The sequence below is a fragment of the Heterodontus francisci genome, chromosome 19 (genome assembly GCF_036365525.1).
Source record: "Heterodontus francisci isolate sHetFra1 chromosome 19, sHetFra1.hap1, whole genome shotgun sequence".
In the NCBI taxonomy this organism is placed as follows: Eukaryota; Metazoa; Chordata; class Chondrichthyes; order Heterodontiformes; family Heterodontidae; genus Heterodontus; species Heterodontus francisci.
The window spans coordinates 46060400-46081461 of NC_090389.1; the positions used below are offsets into that span (position 1 = coordinate 46060400).

At 43.0% G+C, this 21062-nt stretch overlaps 1 protein-coding gene across 2 annotated transcripts in view; it reads left to right on the plus strand.

Annotated features, from left to right (window-relative positions):
• Positions 1 to 21062, plus strand: part of lrig1 (leucine-rich repeats and immunoglobulin-like domains 1) — a 76152-nt gene that overhangs the window by 31116 nt on the left and 23974 nt on the right. For both annotated transcript variants that reach the window (XM_068051568.1, XM_068051570.1), the window contains exons 6-7: positions 670 to 741; positions 9269 to 9432. In XM_068051568.1, the coding sequence (XP_067907669.1) occupies positions 670 to 741; positions 9269 to 9432 (236 nt within the window). The remainder of the gene's footprint in view (positions 1 to 669; positions 742 to 9268; positions 9433 to 21062) is intronic.

Sequence of the window (21062 nt, forward strand, 5' to 3'; positions counted from 1 at the left end):
ATTTTTTTTCACTATTCAGCTTGCTTATTACATTTGTTTATTTTGATTTAGGGCAGATGTACTTGAGTAAAATGGTTTAGAGACTTGCATTTGTAATCCTTGATCTAAACTAATTTGGATTTTTTTTTTGCACAAGATTGTACTTTTCCCACTAGACTTATCTTTTTACTTTAGGAACTCAATTTTAGGTGGAATTATGTTCTGAGGGGGTTTTAGTATTTTTTAAATAGTTTTTGTTTGGTCCATGTCTCAATATGATCAACTTAAATGACCTCCACTATGGATCAACTCTAGATTCTCGTTCTTAACCCTGTAAAATAAATTGTTGTAAGGGCTATATAAGTTGTAAAAAATCACTTCAGTTCAAATTTAAAAGTTATACGTCAAGATGGTACATCGAGCAGTAGATTATTTTACTTATATAATGCTTTTTCTCATTGGTTACAAAGCTTCTGAAAATGTTCATTGAAAAAGCAATTTGGTGTTGTATAGGAAAGGGGATGAGGTATAGTTGAATCCATAAATAGCCAATGTTACATTAATAAAATAGCATCTGCAAGTTAATCTATTAGTTATGACATTTTGGGGGTAAATTTTGAGTTTTGTTTGTCTTTGAATGGCCTTTTGAAAGTATGTGCTATAAACTACAAGCAATTTGTCCTTTTAAAGAAACCTGGGGAATAATATGATCAGGTCTATCCAGGAAGAAGCGTTTACCAAAATGAAGAATCTGAAAGAATTGTAAGTAAACAAAAATGCACCATAATAACTTGTGTTTGAAATCTGTTTTAGCTAGAAGTAGTCCAGTAGATACAAAGTAATTACATTTTGGAATGGTGGCGCTTGGTGGTAGAGTTCCCGCTTTGAGTGCAATTGGCAATCTAGGTGCAAATAATTTGCCCTCAAAATTGCATTAGTTTACCGAATTGAATTTTTTGCTCAAATATCTGCTCACTCATTTGCATATCACTAAGTGTAGAATATTCCATGAATCAACACATTCAGATAGCGTTGCAATTTTTAAAAAAGTATTGGCATTAAATAGTATCCCTTGATGAATTTAGAAGTGGTAACTTGATGCAGTTTTATTAATGCAGCTGAAATGAGTATATCACGAAAAAAAAATTTAATCAGCATCTAGGTCTATCACCTGCGAGGAATCTGATTTTTAAATATCTGAAAATGACTTCAAAAAATATGCAGAACGCTTTACTAGTTTAATTGCTGTATAGTAGTCAGTTTTTTTTTAGAAAATTCAGTCTTGTTATTTAAAAGCTTTTAAAATGTGCTTATTACTGCCTTTGAGCCAAAAAAAAAAATCTTATTTTTAAGAGGGCGCAGTTAGCAGAAACTTGCCATGGTGATTGATTTGGGGACTTTGGCAGTTTTGTGGGCAGGACCTCCTTCCAGCTTGACGATTTTAAAACTTGTGCAAAAGATCATGGAAACTCAGTTTGTGCTAGAAATTCTCGATCATCTGTGCTAGTTTGGCTGAGCAAATCCAGCGCAACTAGCGGAAACGTTACCCCTGCGATCTTTAACCCTGGGTGGTACTTGGTGATGAGGGATGGCTGTTTGACTGGCACACTGCTTTGATCTTTTATCTTTCCTTCAATAGTGCACGTAGTTATTTTTCTATTGCACATTCATTTTTTTTTTTGGAGAGGTGCAATCTTCTCCCCCCCAAACCCCTCACAGAAAAAGTTTATTTTCTAACTTGGCACGATTACTTCATATTTTAAAGTAAAATAAGCCAAAGCACCGAATGACGAACTTTGTTTAAATAAATAATCACTCATTATTTAAGAAGGGAGGGAGAAACATGCCAACTAAAGGCTCATCAGTCTAACAGCAGTTGTAGGGAGGTTGCTGGAATCTGATCAGAGACAGTGATTGAACACTTTGAGATGATCAGAGAGGCAGCATGGATTAGTTAAAGGTAGGTCATGTCTCACTGATCTTGAATTTTTGAGGCGGTCACTAGCATGGTGCATAAGGGCGTGTCAGTGGATATTTATATGGACTTTCAGAGGACATTTGATGAGGTCCGGTACAAGAAGTAGTTAGCAAAAATGAAAGTGCACAGAATTGGAGGTCACCTTGCGACATAGAATCATAGAATCCTACAGCCCAGAAGGATGCCATTTGGCCTATTATGTCTGTGCCAGCTCCTTGAAAGAGCTATCCAATTATTCTCACTCCCCTGCTCTTTCCTCATACCCCTGCAGGTTAATCATTTTCAAGCATATATCCAATTGAATCTGCTTACACTACCTTTTCAGGCAGTGCATTCCAGATCTCCATAACTTTGCTGGTTCTTTTACTAATTACAATAATTTTGTGTCCTCTGCCAGTGGAAACAGTTTTTTCCTATCTACTCTATCAAAACCCTTAGTAATTTTGAACACCTCTATAAAATCTCCCCTTAACATCTCTGCTCTAAAGAGAACAATCCCAGCTTGTCTAGTCTATGTAGATAACTTAAATCCCATATTCCTGCTGCCATTCTAGTAAATCTTCTGTGCACCCTTTCCAAGGCCTTGACATTTTTCCTATAGTATTGTGCTCAGAATTGGACTCAGTACTCCAGCTGAGGTCTAACCAGTGATTTATAAAGGTTTAACATAGCATCTTTGCTTTTGTTCACTATGCTTCTATGTATAAAGCACAGAATCTCATAAGCTTTAATAACCTTCTCGATTTGTCCTACCACTTTCCAAGATTTGTATTTGTGAATCCTCTATATCTCTGTTTCTGCATCCCCTTTAAAAGTTTATCATTTATATTGCTTCTCCTCAAAAGGCAGCTTAGGGATAAAGGGAGCGTTCTCTGATTATTGGGATGTGACCAGTGGTGGTTCCCAAGGAGCTATACTGGAGCCTCAGCTTGGCACCATCTATATTAATGACTTGTACAAAAGAATAGAGAGTTGTACATCCAAGTTTTCAAGTGACTAATTTGCAATGGGAGCAGCAAGTTAAAGGAGCAGAGACAGATGGAGTTCAACATGGGGAAATGTGAGATCGTCCACTTTAGATCAGAGAAAGACAAATTGGTATATTTGTGAGAGACTTGGAACTGTGCAGGAACAAAGATATTTGGGTGTCCATGTACACAGACCAGTCAAATCCAGTGAACATGTGCAAAAAGTAATCAAAAGGATGAATGAAATTTTTTTTTATCACAAGGGGTTGAAAATACAAAACCTAGGGTGCTTCAATTTTGAACACCAAGCATCAGGAAAGATGTACTGACCTTGAAGGGGTTACAATGCAAATTAACCAGAATGATAGAAGGTTAAATTATGAGAACAGGTTGCATAAACTTGGCCTATTCAATTCAATATATAGAAGATTGAGGAATGATCTGATCGAGATACTTAAAGTGTTAAAAGGATTTGCTAATGCAGATACAGAGGAACTATTCCCTCTGGTGGGGAATCTAGAACAAGGGGAAATAAAATTAGAGCTAGGCCATTCAGGAGCAAAATCTGAAATTTTCTAAAAAAAAAAAATCTTTTATGGGATGTGAGCATAGCTGGCAAGGCCAGCATTTGTTGCCCATCCTTAATTGTGCTCGAGAAGGCAGTGGTGAGCTGCCTTCTTGAACTACTGCAGTCTATGTGGTGCAGGTACACCCACATTGTTGTTGGGAAGGGAATTCCAGGTTTTTGACCAGCTATAGTGAAGCAACGACGATACAGTTCCAAGTCAGGATGATGTGTGGCTTGGAGGGGAACTTGCAGGTGGTGGTGTTCCCATGCATCTGCTGCCCTACTCCTCCTAGTTGGTAGAGGTCACACGTTTGGAAGGTGCTGTCGAAGGAGGCTTGGTGAGGTAATGCAGTGCATTTTATCTATAGGAACATGGCAAATAGGAGCAGGAGTAGGCCTTTCCTGCTCTGCCATTCAACTAGATCATGACTGATCTTCTCCCATAGTGCCATTTTCCCAGACTATCCCCATATCATTTGATATCTTTAATATCTAGAAATCTATCAATCTCTGTCCTAAATATACTCACTGACTGAGCCTCTAGAACCCTTTGGGGTAGAGAATTCTAAAGATTCACTACCCTCTGAGTGAAGAAATTCTTCCTCATCTCAGTCCTAAATGGCCTACCTCTTATTCTGAAACTGTATCCCTGGTTCTAGACCACCCCACCCAACCAGGGGAAACATTCTTCCTGCATCAACCTTGGCAAACCCTGTAATTATTTTGTAAGTTTCAATGAGAAACTCTAGAGAATATAGGCCCAGTCTCCTCAGTCTCTCCTCACATGACAGTCCTGCTATCCCAGGGATCAGTCTGGTGAACCTTCGTTGCATTCCCTTTATGGCAAATATATCCTCCTTTGGGTAAGGAGACCAAAACTGAACACAATACTCCAGGGCTCTATACAATTGCAGCAAGAGTTCTTTACTGCTGTACTTAAATCCTATTGCAATAAAGGCCAATATACTATTTGCCTTCCTCATTGCTTGCTGCAACTGCATATTAACGTTCAGTGAGTTATGAACAAGGACACCCAGGTCCCTTTGGATATCGACACTTTCCAATCTCCCACCATTTAAGAAATGCTCTGCATTTCTGTTTTTCCTACCAAAATGAATAATTTCACATCCCTACAGCCACCTCTTTCAACACTCTGGGATGTAGATCAAATGTAGGATACTTGTCAACTTTCAGTCCCATCAATTTCTCCAGTACTACTTTTTTTTAAACTAATACTAATTTCTTTTCAGTTCCTCATTCTCGCTAATCCCTTGGTTCTCTACTATTCCTGGGAGATATTTTGTATCTTCCTCTTTGCAGACAGACACAAAGTATTTGTTTAGTTTCTCTTTATTCCCCATTATAAATTCTCCCGTGTCTGCCTGTAGTGGGCTCACATTTGTCTTTACCAATCTTTTTCTTTTTGCATACCTATAGAAGGTCTTACAGTCCATTTTTATGTTTCTCCCTAGTTTACTTTCCTCTATTTTTTTCTTTCTTGATCAATTTCTTGGTCTTCCTTTACTGAATTCTAAAATACTCCTAATCCTCAGACTTACTACGTTTTTGGCAACTTTATAAGCCTCTTCCATGATCTAATACAACCTTTTAACTTCTCTTGTTAGCCATGGTTGGATCACCTTTCCTGCTGGGTTTTTTTCCCTCAAAGGAATGTCAGTTTGTTGTAAACCATGTACTAATTCTTTAAATGCTAGCCATTGCCCATCTACCATCATACCTTTTAATGTTGTTTCCCAATCTACCACAGCCAATTTGCCCCTGAAAGCTTTGTAGTTTCCTTTGCTTAGATTTAAGATCCTAATTTTAGATTGAACTACATCACTTTCAAACTTAAAGTAAATTTCTATCCTATTATGGTCAGTCTTCCCTAGAGACTCCTTTGCAATTAAATTATTAATTAGCCCTTTCTCATTGCACAATACTGGATCTCAATTAGCGCGTTCCCTAGTTGGTTCCTCCACATACAGTTCTAGAAAACCATCTCCTATACATTACTGTTCCAGTAAACTATCTCGTATACATCGTACACACTACTGCCATTGTGTGCCGGTGGTGGAGGAAGTGAATGTTTAAGATGGTGGATGGGGTGCTGATCAAGCAGTCTGCTTTGTTCTGGATGGTGTCCAACTTCTTCAGTGTTGTTGGAGCTGTACTCATCCAGGTAAATGGAGCGTATTCCATCACACTCCTGACTTGTGCCTTGTAGATGGAGAATAGGTTTTGGAAAGTCAAGAGTGAGTTACTTGCCACAGAATTCCCAGCCTCCGAACTGCTCTTGTAGCCACAGTATTTATATATCAGGTCCAGTTAAGTTTTTGGTCAATGGTAACCCCCAGGATGTTGATGGCTATTGATTTCACACAAAGGGTAGCAGAAGCTCACCCCCCCCGCCCCCCCTGTAAGACTATGGATGCTGAGTCAGTTGAAATTTTTAAGACTGACATTGATAGATTTATGTTGGGTAATGATTTCAAAGACCGATAAGTAGAGCTGAGATAAAGATCAGCCATTATCTAATTGAATGTTGGGACAGGATTGAGTGAATGGCCTGCCCACTGCTGCTCCTATGACACACTCGACTGTTAACCCTGTAGTGTCTGTGTCAGTTCTTTGCTATGTTATAACCGAGGTGGGAGGAGTGCAGTGTTGTAAGATTTTTGTGTTTTAGGTGGGATGTTGACTAGCTTTTGACCCACAAGGTACAAACTCTGGTTTTTTAGTCAAGATAGAGAATTTATTAAGTACAGCAAGAATATACAAGCAATACTTAACCAAAGGCAGTAGCTATACAGCAGGATATAGGATGTTCTCGGTCCTTGCCTTCCGAGCTGCTGTGGCGCCGTCTTCTTTCCTGAAGTGTTCTGTTGACTATAGGTTGGTTTCTTCTTGAATCGGTACATCTTGTGTTGTCCCAGCACCTGCCATTTATGGCCCCCTTTGAGGGTTCCTTCCTTCCATCACAGGTTATAGTCCACCTTATCCCTTTGGCCTGGTATGACCTCACCTCCTGTTTACTGTCCCTTCTTGATTAGCTTATAATAATTAGATTGCAGCAGTTATGACCCTACCCTCTGTACATTGTCTCTGCAGACAGCTTGATGGCCTAAGTCATTGTCATACAATGGGGAATGTTTGCTGTCCCCATCAACATTCAGTGTTGAATGGTCTGTGAATATCTTTATTTGCATTATCATCCTTTGTGAGGCCTACAAATCTATCCTTATTGTGACTGAGTATGTCTAGTTGAAATGCAGAATGGGTACCCGGTCTCCTCATAACGTTACTTCTGCAATTGTTACCGTAAACAATGTCTCCCACTATGTCCCCACTACAGTATTCAAATATATATTTCACATTGAACAACATGATTCTACACGCAAAGTCCATAACTTAGTTCTAATGTAATACATTGATAAATATACAAAGCATAACTATTCCTAAGCATAACTGCAATATCACTTAAAATCATTCTAATTTAAAACATAACATCTCGTGAGTTTTATCAGACCGTAACTTACATAGATTCATCCAACAGATAAAACATGGCAGAGGTTAACCCTTTAGTTCCTACACTGTCTTTTCTAGTTCCACCTCTCCGCAGGTCACAACATATATTTTAAAAATGTTTACCCAGTTACAGATTCAGTTAATCATATACTCTACTCTTTATCCCAAAGTAAAATACACCAACTAGGTTTCTTTAATAAACAACAAAATTATCAGTTTATTATGAAATAAGACTTATCTAGTAACAAAGAAAAGCATTACCACACAGATTGAAATATGAAAGTTCCCTTCTTAACTTCCCCTAACACACACAGACACACTGAAAAAATACAGAAATTCTCTGTAGATGTCTGTTATAAAAAAAGATAGCTTTGGCCAAATACTTGCTGATTCTTGAAGAGAAAAGATGAAGTGGAAGGAAGTCAGGTGTCCTTTTTGGCACAGGTATACGGAGACGGGTATCTGGGATCTTTTCGAAAATGGTTCCTTTCAGGCGGCGTTGAGAATTAATCTGGTAGGTTTTTCCAGCTTCTCAGGAGAGATGCAGCACCAGGAATTTTAGCTGTCCTACACTGGATCTTTACAGGGTTTCTTCAAAGAGATAGAGAAAGAGGTGAGCTGGGTAGTTTCCTTTCCCTTGGCAGGCAAAACATCAACTGTCTTCAAAACCGTTCACACCCCAACTGAACTGAAAACAATATCCAAACCCCAAATAGAAAGCCAACCTCCTGTCCTCCATAAACCTTGACATGTGGCTTCTCTGTAAACATCTTCCCCAAGTCACCAACGTTACCGTTGTTTATTGTGCTTAAAACACATGATTTCCAGCACAGGTTATTTTCAAACAACATCTCAAGTGTCCTTTCAGTGAACTTAAAAAAAACACATCCATGGAATCTTTTCAGTTTTAACACGTCCTCAAAAAAAATAAGATATTAAAAATGGAAGCACTTTCATAACAGCTAGCACAATCCAAAACTAAACTCGTTGCACTGCTCTTTCCCTATAGATCTGTAGCATCCTTTACTTCAAATACCTCTCCATTTTTCTGTTAAAAGGTGCCTTTTACTCTCAACTACTTCAACAATGAGAAACTTCTCCTCCTAACCCTTTGCTCACTCTCTTGATGACCATTTGAAATTGATGACTCCTTGTCACTGTTGCCCCAATCTGAGAAATTTTTCTTCCCTTATTCACTCTTATCAATACCCATCACAGTACCTGTATTGGATCTCCTCTTGCCCTTCTCTTCTGTAGTGGAAATAGTCCCAGTATTGCAAGTTCTCTCCTCATAACTATGACTTCCCGTCGCTGGCATTATCTTGACGAATCTATGCTATATGTTCTCTGATTTTAATGCTCATTCTATACCGGGTGGAGAAAGCTGCAGTATTCTAATTGTGGCCTAACCATTGCCTTGTAAAATGTTTTGCACTTGTATGCCCCTGTTTGATACCAAAATGCTAATGGTCTTCTATGACTCTTATCTACCAACCTCCATTCACACTCTCAGAATTGAATGCTTTGATCTCTGTTCATATCCCTTTAGTGTCTTTTCATTCAGTGGATATTCCCTTTCCTTTTTTCCCCCCCAAGATATATTGGCTTGTATTTCTTCACATTAAATTGCATCTGTGGTCTATGCCTATTCCACAAACCTGAAGTCTTTTAGTCCTCCTTGCTGTTTGCCGAGCTCCTGCTTTTGCATAGTAAGGAAATTTCGAGATTGTGTTTCCTGCTTCGATCTGAATGATACCCATTTAATCCCAATTTTAACCAATTTTCTAGCCATTGTGTTACATTTCTTCTTTTATGATATGCCTGCACTTTGGTAATATGCCTCTTGAATCACCTTATTCTGAAAATCCCTCCATGATCAGTTCAAAATACTAAATTTGTCAAACATGACTTGCTTTTAACCAATTTTTGGCTATTAATTAACCCATGCATTTTTAAGTCCTTACGAATTTGATCATGAGAACCTATGCTTTATGCTGCTTATGCCCTGTACGCATACAAAAACTTGAATTTGGAAGATCTGTTGATCTCTTGGTGACTTAAAATGGGCTCATTAAACTCTTCAGCTGCAGCGAAGATTCAACTTCACGTTAAAACTAATGATTCCCAGGCAAATACATTAATAAGGTTGCTCTATTAATCATAACCTTTTATGCTGGTTTTATTTTTGGAACTTTTCTACATGCTTATATATTGTTCAAAAGACTAATGTATAATGTGTTTCTACAGATCTATGAACAGTGATAGCTTTTTATGTGACTGTCAACTAAAATGGTTGCCGCAGTGGCTTATAGGAAGAGACTTCCAGTCCGGTATAGTTGCTACATGTGCACATCCAGAATTACTGAAAGGCAAAAGTATCTTCATTGTGCCTTCAGAAAGTTTTGTTTGTGGTAAGTGTGTTTTTTCTTGAATTATAAAAAGATTTGAATATTTGTGGGCCATATCCATTATGTTAATAATTAGACTAATTTTAGAAGCTGACTTTGAGCCGTATGATTGACTATGTTGGTTTCTTTAGCTTCAAATAGTCTGCTTGTAGAAATCTGAAACTGTTGGATTGCTAATCAAATTTAAAAAAAATATATTTTGTCTCCAAGCTAAGGGACAGTAACTTGCTATTACTTTAGCTAATTGGTTACTAATTTAGTAAAGTAATCAAATAAATAAAGTTAGACTGGCAGGGCAGGTGGCTGCAGCATGTGGGAGTTTGTGGATTGCATTACAGTCCCCGACAACCATATCTGTGGTAAGTGTTTGCAACTTGAGCAATTTCGGCTCAGATTTGCTAAGCTGAGTTTCAGACATTGCGGGGCATCAGGGAGGAGGAGAGTTACCTGGACATTTTGTTCCAGGAGGCAGTCACACCCCGTAGGTTAAGTAGTACGGTAGAGTTGGTCAGAGAGGGACAGGAAGGTGGTGTGACTGCAGGTCAGGCAGGTATGGGGATCCATACCTGTAGTGATGGAGGAACGTCAGCCCTTGACTTTCACCAACAGGTATGAAGTACTTATGACCTGTGTGGATGAGAACAAAGACTACAAGGTGGATTAGTAAACTGACCATGGTCAGCATAGTCCAAGATGACATTCAACTGGGGAGAGTGAAAAGGGATGTGGTAGTGATTGGGGACAGTATAGTCAGAGGACATGCATAACTGTACTTTGCAGCCACAACAGGGAGTTCTGAAGGTTGTGTTGCCTGCCCGATGCCAGGGTTAGAAACATCTTGTGGCTGGAGACTAGCTTGGAGGATCCAGTTGTTGTGGTCCATGTAGGAACCAAGGATGTGGGTAGAACTAGGAATGATGTTCTCTGAGTGTTTGAAGAGTTAGGGTCCAAATTAAAATGTAGAACCTCAAAGGTAATCTCTGGATTGTTACCTGAGCCACGTGCCAATTGGCATGGGGTCAAGCAGATTACAGAATTAAATACGTGGCTCAGACAGTCGTGTGGGAAGAAGGGGTTTCAAATCATTGGTCACTGGCACCAGTACTCAGGAAAGAGGAAGCTTTTCTGTTGGGATGGGCTCCACTTAAACTGGGCTGGGATCAGTGTCCTGGCGTATCATATAACTAGGACTGTGGATAGGGCTTTAAACTAAGAGCTGGGGGCTTGCTACCATCCACTCAAAATGGCGACAATTTGTCCGTCATACTTTGAGTCCAAATGCCTTAGGCTTTAAACTAAAAGCTGGGGGCAGGTTGCAGGTGAAGGGCAGTTCGTAAATCTAAAGAGAAAAGTCAAGACAATAGAACAGTCTGGCAATTTGGGTAAAGACAAGCAGAGTGGTCGGGAAGGGACAGAGTTTAAAGGTAATAGTGGATCAGTGAATAGGTCCATGCAATGAATAGTAGTAAAAAAAAAAAAGGCTGTTTATCTGAATGCGTGCAACATTCACAATAAGGTAGATGAATTAGTGACACAAATAGAGATAAATGGTTTAGATCTAATCGCCATAACAAAAACATGGTTACAAGATGTCCAAGGTTGGGAATTAAATATTTCGGGGTACACAATATTTCGAAAAGAGAGTCAGAATGGAAAAGGAGGAGTAGCCCTGAGAATAAAGGATGACATAAGGACAGTAGTGAGAAAGGATCTTAGCTCAGAAGATCAATGTGGGTGGAGATTAGGAATACCAAGGGTCAAAATACGTTGATGGGAGTAGGTTATAGCTCCTTACAGTAGTTACACCATTGGATAGAGCACTAAATGAGAAATAATTGGAGCTTGTTAGGAAGGTAATAAATTGCTTGTTATGGGACTTTAATTTCATATAGACTGGATCAATCAAATTTGCAAAAATGGACTGGAAGATGAGTTTGTTGAATGTTTTCATGACATTTTCCTGGAACAATACATTCTGGAACCAACTAAGGATAAAGCTATTTTAGATCCAATATTATGCAATGAGGCAGGGTTAGTTAGTCGTCGGCTGCCCCTCAAGTCGAGGATGTTGACTACTCAAGGTGTTATGAAGGTGCTGCTATATTTAAGTTTTTTTTTTGAGGACTCATTTAAATTGTGGAGATGGATTCATTGGAAGGCTGAAGATTTTATAAATACTGGACTGAAGGAAATACTTTTATAAATACAGTTTAATTTCAGATTTCTAGCATCCGCAGTATTTTGCTTTTATTATAAATACTGGACTTGTTTTTTAAAACTGAAAAGGTTCCATGAATGTGTTTTTTTTTAACCAAGTTCACTGAAAGGATACTTGAGTTGTTGTTTGAAAACAACTGTTGCTGTAAATCATGTGCTTTAAGCTCAATAAACAACAGAAACCTTGGTGACCTGGAGAAGATGTTTACAGAGAAGCCACATGTCCAGGTTTATGGAGGCCAGGAGATTGACTTTTTGTTTGGGGTTTGGATATTGTTTTCAGTTCAGTTGGGGTGTGAACTGTTTTGAAGACAGTTGGTGTTTTGCCTGCCAAGGAAGACGAAAATTCAGCTCATTTTGCCTGCACCTCTCTGAGACCCTGAGAAGGCCATTGTGCCAGCTCCTCTTTCCTCCTGTTTTTGGAAAAGCCCTGTGATTCCAGTGTGTGTTGGCTGAAACGTCTGATGCCACATGTCTCTTGGAAAGCCTACCAGACGACTTCTTGACATCTCCAGAATGAATTGCTTCTGAAAAATCCCAGTGACCCGTCTCCGTATATCTGGACTCCAGACCAAAAGGGACAACTTCCGTATGTTTTTTTTCCAAGAATTAACAAGTATTTGGCCAAAGTATTCTTTTTTTATCTTTTTTTTTGCAACAGATCTCTGCGGAGAAAATGTTTGTATTTTTTTTGTGTGTGTGGAATTTAAAAAGGGAACTTTCATATTTCAATCTGCGTGTTAATGCTTTGCTTTCTTACTGGATAAGTCTTGTTTGATAAACTAATAAATTTGTTGTTTATTAAAGAAACCTGGTTGGTGTATTTTATTCTGGGATAACCGCATCGATAACTGGGTAAACATTTAAATATATGTTGTGACCCGTGGAGAAGGGAACTAGAAACGTCAGTGCACTCCTCCCGCCTCAGTTGTAACAAAGGTCACTAGTTTCTGCCACAGGTCTTCAGATGATTCAACAGGCCAATTCTCGACCTGCAGATCTTTGGGCACATGGGCTAGTCTAATGATGGCCATGAAACCATTGTTGATTGTTGTAAAAACCAATGTGGTTCACTAATGTCCTTTAGGGAAGGAAATCTGCTGTTCTTACCTGGTCTGGCCTACATGTGACTCCAGAGCCACAGCAATGTGGTTGACTCTTAAATCTCCTCTGAATTGGCCTAGCAAGCCACTCAGTTGTATCTAATCACTAAGAAGTCAATAAAACAGAATGAAACCAGATGAAGCACCTGGCATCGACCTGAACACCGGAAACGACAACGGCAAACCCAGCCCTGTCGACCCTGCAACGTCCTCCTTAGAAACATCTGGGGGGCTTGTGCCAAAGTTGGGAGAGCTGTCCCATAGACTAGTCAAGCAACAGCCTGACATTGTCGTACTCACGGAATCATACCTACAGTGTCCCAGATATGGCAATCACCATGCCTGGGCATGCCCTGTCCCACTGGCAGAACAGACCCAGCAGAGGTGGCAGCAAAGTGGTATACAGTCGGGAGGGAGTTGCCCTGGGAGTCCTCAACATTGACTCCGGACCCCATGAAGTCTCATGGCATCAGGTCAAACATGGGCAAAGAAACCTCCTGCTAATTACCACCTACCGCCCTCCCTCAGCTGATGAATCAGTACTCCTCCATGTTGATCACCACTTGGAGGAAGCACCGAGGCTGACAAGGGCGCAGAATGTACCCTGGGTGGGGGACTTCAGTGTCCAGCACTGAGAATGGCTCGTTAGCACCACGACTGACTGAGCTGGTCGTGTCCTAAAGGACATAGCTGCTAGACTGGGTATGCGGCAGGTGGTGAGGGAGCCAACAAATGGGAAAAACATACTTGACCTCGTCTTCAGCAGCTGAAGATGGTTGGGCCTTGGACACGACCCTGAGGAACACCTGCAGTGATGTCCTGGTGCTGAGATGATTGACCTCCACCAGCCACAGATGTATCTATCCATGACGGTATTGGTAGGAGTGACCACCGCACATTTCTTGTGGAGACAAAGTCCTGCCTTCACATTGAGGATATCCTCCATTGTGTTGTGTGGCAATATCACCATGCTAAATGGGCAAGATTTCAAACAGATCTAGCAATGCAAAGCTGGGCATCCATGAGGTGCTGTGGGCCATCAGCAGCAGCAGCAGGATTGTACTCCAACACAATCTGTAACCTCATGGCCTGGCATATTCCCCACTCTACTATCGCCATCAAGCCAGGAGACCAACCTTGGTTCAATGAAGAGTGCAGGAGGGCATGCCAGGAGCAGCACCAGGCATACCTCAAAATGAGGTGTCAACCTGGTGAAGCTACAACACAGGACTACTTGTGTGCCAAACTGCGTAAGCAGAATGTGATAGAGCTAAGCGATCCCATAACCAACGGATCAGATCTGAGTTCTGCAGTCCGGCCACATCCTGCCGTGAATGATGGTAGACAATTAAACAACTAACTGGAGGAGGTGGCTGCACAAATATCTCCATCCTCAATGATGGGGGAGCCCAGCACATCAGTGTGAAAGATAAGGCTGAGGCATTTGCAACAATCTTCAGCCAGAGGTGCCGAGTGTGTGATCCATCTCTGCCTCCTCCTGAAGTGCCCAGCATCACAGACGTCGGACTTCAGCCAATTCGATTCACTCCACGTGAAATCAAGAAACAACTGAAGGCACTGGATACTGCAAAGGCTATGGGCCCTGACAATAATCCGGCAATAGTACTGAAGACCTGTGCTCCAGAACTTGCCATGCCCCTAGCCAAGCTTTTTCAAGCTACAACACTGGCATGTACCCAGCAATGTGGAAAATTGCCCAGGTATGTCCTGTACACAAAAAGCAGGACAAGTCCAACCCGGCCAATTACCGCCCCATCGGTCGACTCTCAATCATCAATAAAGTGATGGAAGGTGTCATCGACAGTGCTATGAAGCGGCACTTGCTTAGCAATAACCTGCTCAGTGACGCTCAGTTTGGATTCTGCTAGGGCCTCTCAGCTGCTGACCTCTTTATAGCCTTGGTTCAAACATGGACAAAAGACCTGAACTCCAGAGGTGAGATGAGAGTGACTGACCTTGACATCAAGGCAGCATTTGACCGATGAAGGCATCAATGAGCCCTAGCAAAACTGAAGTCTATGTAAATCAGGGGGAAAACTCTGCTGGTTGGAAAGGAAGATGGTTGTGGTTGTTGGAGGTCAATCATCTGAGCTGCAGGAGTTCCTCAGGGTAGTGTCCTAGGCCCAACCATCTTCAGTTGCTTCATCAATGACCTTCCTTCAGTCATAAGGTCAGAAATGGGGATGCTCGCTGATGATTGCACAATGCTCAGCACTATTCACGACTCTTCAGATACTGAAGCAGTCCGTGCAGAAATGCAGCAAGACCTGGACAATATCCAGGCTTGGGCAGATAAGTGGCAAGTAATATTCGTGCTACTCAAGTGCCAGGCAATGACCATCTCCAACAAGAGAAAATTTAACCATCTCCCCTTGACATTCAATGGCATTACGATCGCTGAATCCCCCAGTATCAACATCCTAGAGGTTACCATTGACAAGAAATGGAACTGGAGTAACCGTATAAATACCGTGGCTACAAGAGCAGGTCAGAGGCTAGGAATCCTGTGGCGAGTAACTCATCTCCTGACTCCCCAAAGCCTGTCCACCTTCTACAAGCCACAAGTCAGGAGTGTGATGGAATACTGTCCACTTGCCTGTATGGGTGCAGCTCCAACAACACTCAAGAAGCTTAACGCCATCCAGGACAAAGCAGTCTGCTTGATTGGCATCCCATGCACAAACATTCACTCTCTTCACCTTGCACAGTGGCAGCAGTGTGCACCATCTACAAGATGCACTGCTGAAACTCAGCAAGGCTCCTTAGACAGCAGCCTCCAAACCCACAATCTCTACCAACTAGAAGGACAAGGACAGCAAGTGCATGGGAACACCACCACCTGAAAATTCCCCTCCAAGTCGCACACCGTCCTGACTTGGAGATATAACGCTGTTCCTTCGCTGTCGCTGGGTCAAAATCCTGGAACTCCCTTCCTCACAGCACTGTGGTGTACCTACCTCACATGGAGTGCGGCGGTTCAAGAAGGCAGCTCACCACCACCTTCTCGAAGGCAATTAAGGATGGGCAATAAATGCTGGCCTGGCCAGCGACGCCCACATCCCATGAATGAATAAAAAAAAAAAGAGGCCGGATGACCCACGAGGTAGTGGGATCTAGAATGCAGGATTTGCTTCCTTTTCTTTCCTTCTCCGCTTCATCATTAAGGCGTTTGGACTCCAAGCATGATGCAGCTTGATGGACAAGTTGTTGCCATTTTGAATGATTAGTAGCAAGCTCCTTCCAGCCATCAGTGTCAATGCCGCCGCACTTCAAAGAGAGATTCAGAGTGTCTTTGAAGTATTTTCCTTGTCCTTGGCCATTTGAGAGTTGAGAAAACAGGATCTGGCGGGGGAGATGGTTTTTGGGCATCCGGCCAAAATTCCAGTCTGTCGACGTTGGTCTTGCAGGAGGTTTGCCTGAATGCTTGTGGAACTGGCTTCAAGAAGGACACTACTGTTTGTTCGGTCCTCCCATTAAATCTGGAGGATGCAGCGGAGGCATTGGGATTGCTCATACGTCTCACTGATGCACAGTCCAGGTCTCACTGCAGTACAGGAGTGTGGTGATAACAACTGCTCTGTACACTAGGACTTTTGTTGACTTACGGAGGTCTTTGTTGTGAAACATTCACTGCCGTAGTATGTGGAAGGCTGAGCTGCCGCAGCTGATCAGGTGTTGGATCTCCTTGTCAATGGTGGCCTTTTGAGAGAAGTGGCTGCCAAGACATGGGAAGTGCTCAACATATTCCAAAGTGTCTCCTTCAGCATATACAGGAGGTGAAATATTTGGCTGACCAGGTGTGGGTTGAAAGGAGTTCTGTTTTAGCAACATTTAAGGAAGTTAAGGATAGTATATTAAAAGAAAAAGGCTTATAATTTTGCAAAGAATAGTAGTAAGCATGAGGACTGAGAGTGTTTTAGAAACCAGCAAAAGGTAACCAAAATGTTGTTAAGGGAAAGAAAAATAGAATGAGAGTAAACTAGCCAGGAATATAGGAACAGCTTGTAAGCGCTTTTAGAAGTATATCAAAAGGAGGAGAGTAGCTAACGTGGACATTGGTTCCTTAGAGGCAGAAGCAGGAGAAATAATCATGGGGAATGAGGAAATGGCAGAGACATTGATCAAATATTTTCTGTCTTCACATTAGAAGACACAAATTATATGCCAGAAATCATCTTTGGCCTCCTTGTCACGAGAGACAATGGGTAAGCGCCTAGAGGTGGTCAGTGGTTTGTGGAGCAGTGCCTGGAGTGGCTATAAAGGCCAATTCTAGAGTGACAGACTCTTCCACAGACGCTGCAGATAAAATTGGTTTTCGGGGCTGTTACGCAGTTGGCTCTCTCCTTGCGCTTCTGTCTTTTTTTTCCTGCCAACTGATAAGTCTCTTCGACTTGCCACTCTTTAGCCCCGCCTTTATGGCTGTCGCCAGCTCTGGCGCTCACTGGCAACTGACTCCCACGACTTGTGGTCAATGTCACAGGACTTCATGTCGCGTTTGCAGACGTCTTTAAAGCAGAGACATGGGCAGGTGGTGGGTCGGATACCAGTGACGAGCTCGCTGTACAATGCGTCCTTGGGGATCCTGCCATCTTCCATGCGGCTCACATGGCCAAGCCATCTCAAGCGCCGCTGGCTCAGTAGGGTGTATATGCTGGGGATGTTGGCCAGCTCGTGGACTTCTGCGTTGGAATTACGGTCCTGCCACCTGTTGCCAAGGATTCTCCGGAGGCAGTGAAGATGGAATGAGTTGAGACGTCGCTCTTGGCTGACATACGTTGTCCAGGCCTCGCTGCCATAGAGCAAGGTACTGAGGACACAGGCTTGAAACACTCGGACTTTTGTGTTCCGTTTCAGTGCGCCATTTTCCCACACCCTCTTGGCCAGTCTGGACGTAGCAGCGGATGCCTTTCCCATGCGCTTGTTGATTTCTGCATCGAGAGACAGGTTACTGGTGATAGTTGAGCCTAGGTAGGTGAACTCTTGAACCACTTCCAGAGCGTGGTCACCAATATTGATGGATGGAGCATTTGTGACGTCCTGCCCCATGATGTTTGTTTTGTTGAGGCTGATGGTTAGGCCAAATTCATTGCAGGCAGCCGCAAACCTGTCAATGAGACTCTGCAGACACTCTTCAGTGTGAGATGTTAAAGCAGCATCGTCAGCAAAGAGGAGTTCCCTGATGAGGACTTTCCGTACTTTGGTCTTCGGTCTAAGACCTGCCATCTGATCTTGTGTGTAGGAAAATTCCTTCTTACGACTTGAGCGCATGTGAAAGCAGCAGTGAGAAGAAGATCCCAAACAGTGTAGGTGTGAAAACACAGCCCTGTTTCACGCCACTCAGGATAAGAAAGGGGTCTATGTTGAATTGTGCCTTTCATATTGTCATGGGATGAAGTGATGATACTTAGTAGCTTTGGTGGACATTCGATCTTTGCTTGTGGTCTGAAGAGACCATGTCTGCTGACTAGGTCAAAGGCTTTGGTGAGATCTCTGAAAGCAATGTGGAGGGGCATCTGTTTGTGGCACTTCTCCTGTAGCTGACAAAGGGAGAACAGCATGTCAATGGTGGATCTCTCTGCTTGAAAGTCGCACTGTGCCTCAGGGTAGATACACTCCCAGCTTCTGGAGTCTGTTTAAAACGACACGAGCGAAGACTTTCCCCACTATGCTGAGCAGGGAGATTCCCCGGTAGTTGTTGCAGTCACCGTGGTCACCCTTGTTCTTATAGAGGGTGATGATATTGGCATCGCGCATGTCCTGAGGTACTGCTCCTTCATCCCGGCACAGGCAAAGCAGTTCATGGAGTGCTGAAAGTATAGCAGACTTGGCACTCTTGATTATTTCAGGGGCAATGCCATCCTTTCCAGGGGCTCTTCCACTGGCTAGAGAATCAATGGCATCACTGAGTTCTGATTTTGTTGGCTGTTCGTCTAGCTCATCCATGACTGGCAGAGACTGGGCTGCATTGAAGGCGGTATCAGTGACAACATTTTCCCTGGAGTACAGTTCTAGGTAGTGCTGCACCCAGCGGTCCATTTGCTTGTGTTGGTCAGTGATCATTTCCCCTGATTTAGACTTGAGGGGGGGTGATCTTTTTGATGGTTGGCCCAAAAGCTCTCTTAATGCCATCATACATTCCTCTGATGTTTCCGGTGTAGGAGGCCTGCTGAACACGATTGCATAGGTGTTGCCAGTAGTCATTTGCACAACGCCTGGCTGTTCTTTGTGCAGTGCTTCTGGCTACTTTAAGTGCTACGGATGTTAGCTCGCTGGGGGCTTTCTTGTAGTTCAACAGTGCAATGCGCTTAGCGGCTATGACAGTTTCCAGCTCTTCAAAGTGAGATTGAAACCAGTCTGCATTCTGCTTCTCACGTTGGCCAAAGGTGGTGAGTCATAGATGGCGTCTCTGATGTGGGTCAACTTCGTCTCTGCATCCACTACAGGAGTGTTTTGAAGGGCTTTTTTAAGTGAATTTAGAAACTTATGTAACAACTGTGGATAAGAAATTCTGTTAGTGTTGACGTGCGGGCGGCCCTTCTGTTTGGAGTGATGTAGCTTCTTTGGTTTGAATCTAACTTTGCTGCACACCAGGGAGTGGTCGGTGTCGCAGTCCACACTGTGGAAGCTGCGTGTGATTTGGACACTGTTTATAGAGGCTTGCCTTGTGGCGATGAGGTCCAGCTGGTGCCAATGACGTGATCTTGGGTGCCTCCATGAAACCTGGTGATAGGGTTTAGTATGAAAGAACAAGTTGGTGATGCAGAGGTTGTGACTGGTTCACAACTCCAGCAGTCTCTGTCCATTCTCATTCATCCTTCCAATGCCATAGCGCCCAAGGCAGGAGGGCCATGAGTCATGGTTGGCCCCAACGCTGGCGTTAAAGTCTCCCAGCAGGAACAAATGTTCGGTATTAGGAATGCTACTAATAATATTATGGAGTTCCTCGTAGAACTGGTCTTTAAATTCAGGTGAGGAACAGAATGTTGGAGCATAGATGCTGAGTAGGTGTACTGGACCAGAGGCGGTGAGCAGTCGGATGCACAGTATGCATTCCGAGCCATTTGAGGGTGGCTGTATCATGCTGAGCAAGGAGTTTCTGATGGCGAAGCCCATTCCATGCTGTCTTGGTTCTTCAGGATCCCTACCCTGCCAGTAGAAGGTGTGGTCTTGATCTCTTGGAGATCTGCTCGCAGGGAGGTGTGTCTTCTGAAGTGTTGCAATGTCCACATTGTGTCTACTGAGCTCGTTGTTAATGATGTTGGTATTCCGAGAATCGTTGCTTTGTGTAAGGTCTTCCGACAGGCCAGGTCACACAGTCCCCACGCACCCACTTCTCCCCCTCGCACCCCTTTCTCTTCCCCCCACCGCCCCCCCCCCCCCCACCGCGCTCTTACGTCAGGTCATTCTTGAAAAAAGTTGTGGTTTAAGGCATTTCAAGCAAATTAGAGCAAGATTCATGTAGTATAACTTAAGAACACAACGGCAGAAGAAATAAGAACAGCGGTAGCCCATACAGCCCCTTGCACCTGCCCCACCAGTCAGTACGATCATAGCTGATCCTCGGCCTCAACTCCACTTTTCTGCCCATTCCCATATTCCTTGATTCCCTGAGATACCAAAATTCTGTGGCTCTCAGCCTTAAATATATTTAACGATGGAGCATGCACAGCCCTCTGGGGTAGAGAATTCCAAAGTGTACGTGAACACGTGACAATCTGTCCTATTGAGAAACCAGGACAACACAGATTTCCTCGCTAGTCCTTCGTTAGTGTTCAAACATGTGCAAAAATAAATTGCAGCCAGAAGTTAGAGCAGTTACACTGTGGAATCACCTTTGCATTTAAAGGACCTGAGCAAAACCTGAAGATGGCAGAGGGGAGCTCTACAGTGGCCCCACAATTCAGCGATACCTCCCACCTCACTCTCCTCCAGGCTGTGCAGGCAAGGTGGGAGGTCCTTTTCCCCAGAGATGCTAAGAAGAGGCCCTCCTGCCTGACCATGACAGCCTGGTGGAGGTGGCAGAGGAGGTAAGTAGCCATGGGGTCATCTAGCATGAAAGGGTCCAATGCCGGACGAGGATAAACGATCTGCTTCGCACCGCAAAAATAAGTGGCACTCTATCATGGCCCCAATGAATCTGGGTGTCCCCACAGAGTGGCACATTTGTGCCACTGCCATGCTAAGGATGGGGAGGCTGGGCAGGGATGAATGACGTGACCTGAATGGCTGAAAGTATGACGGAACTCACTCTTGTTTGCAGCTCACAACATGGCACCTACATGAAAGGCTTAC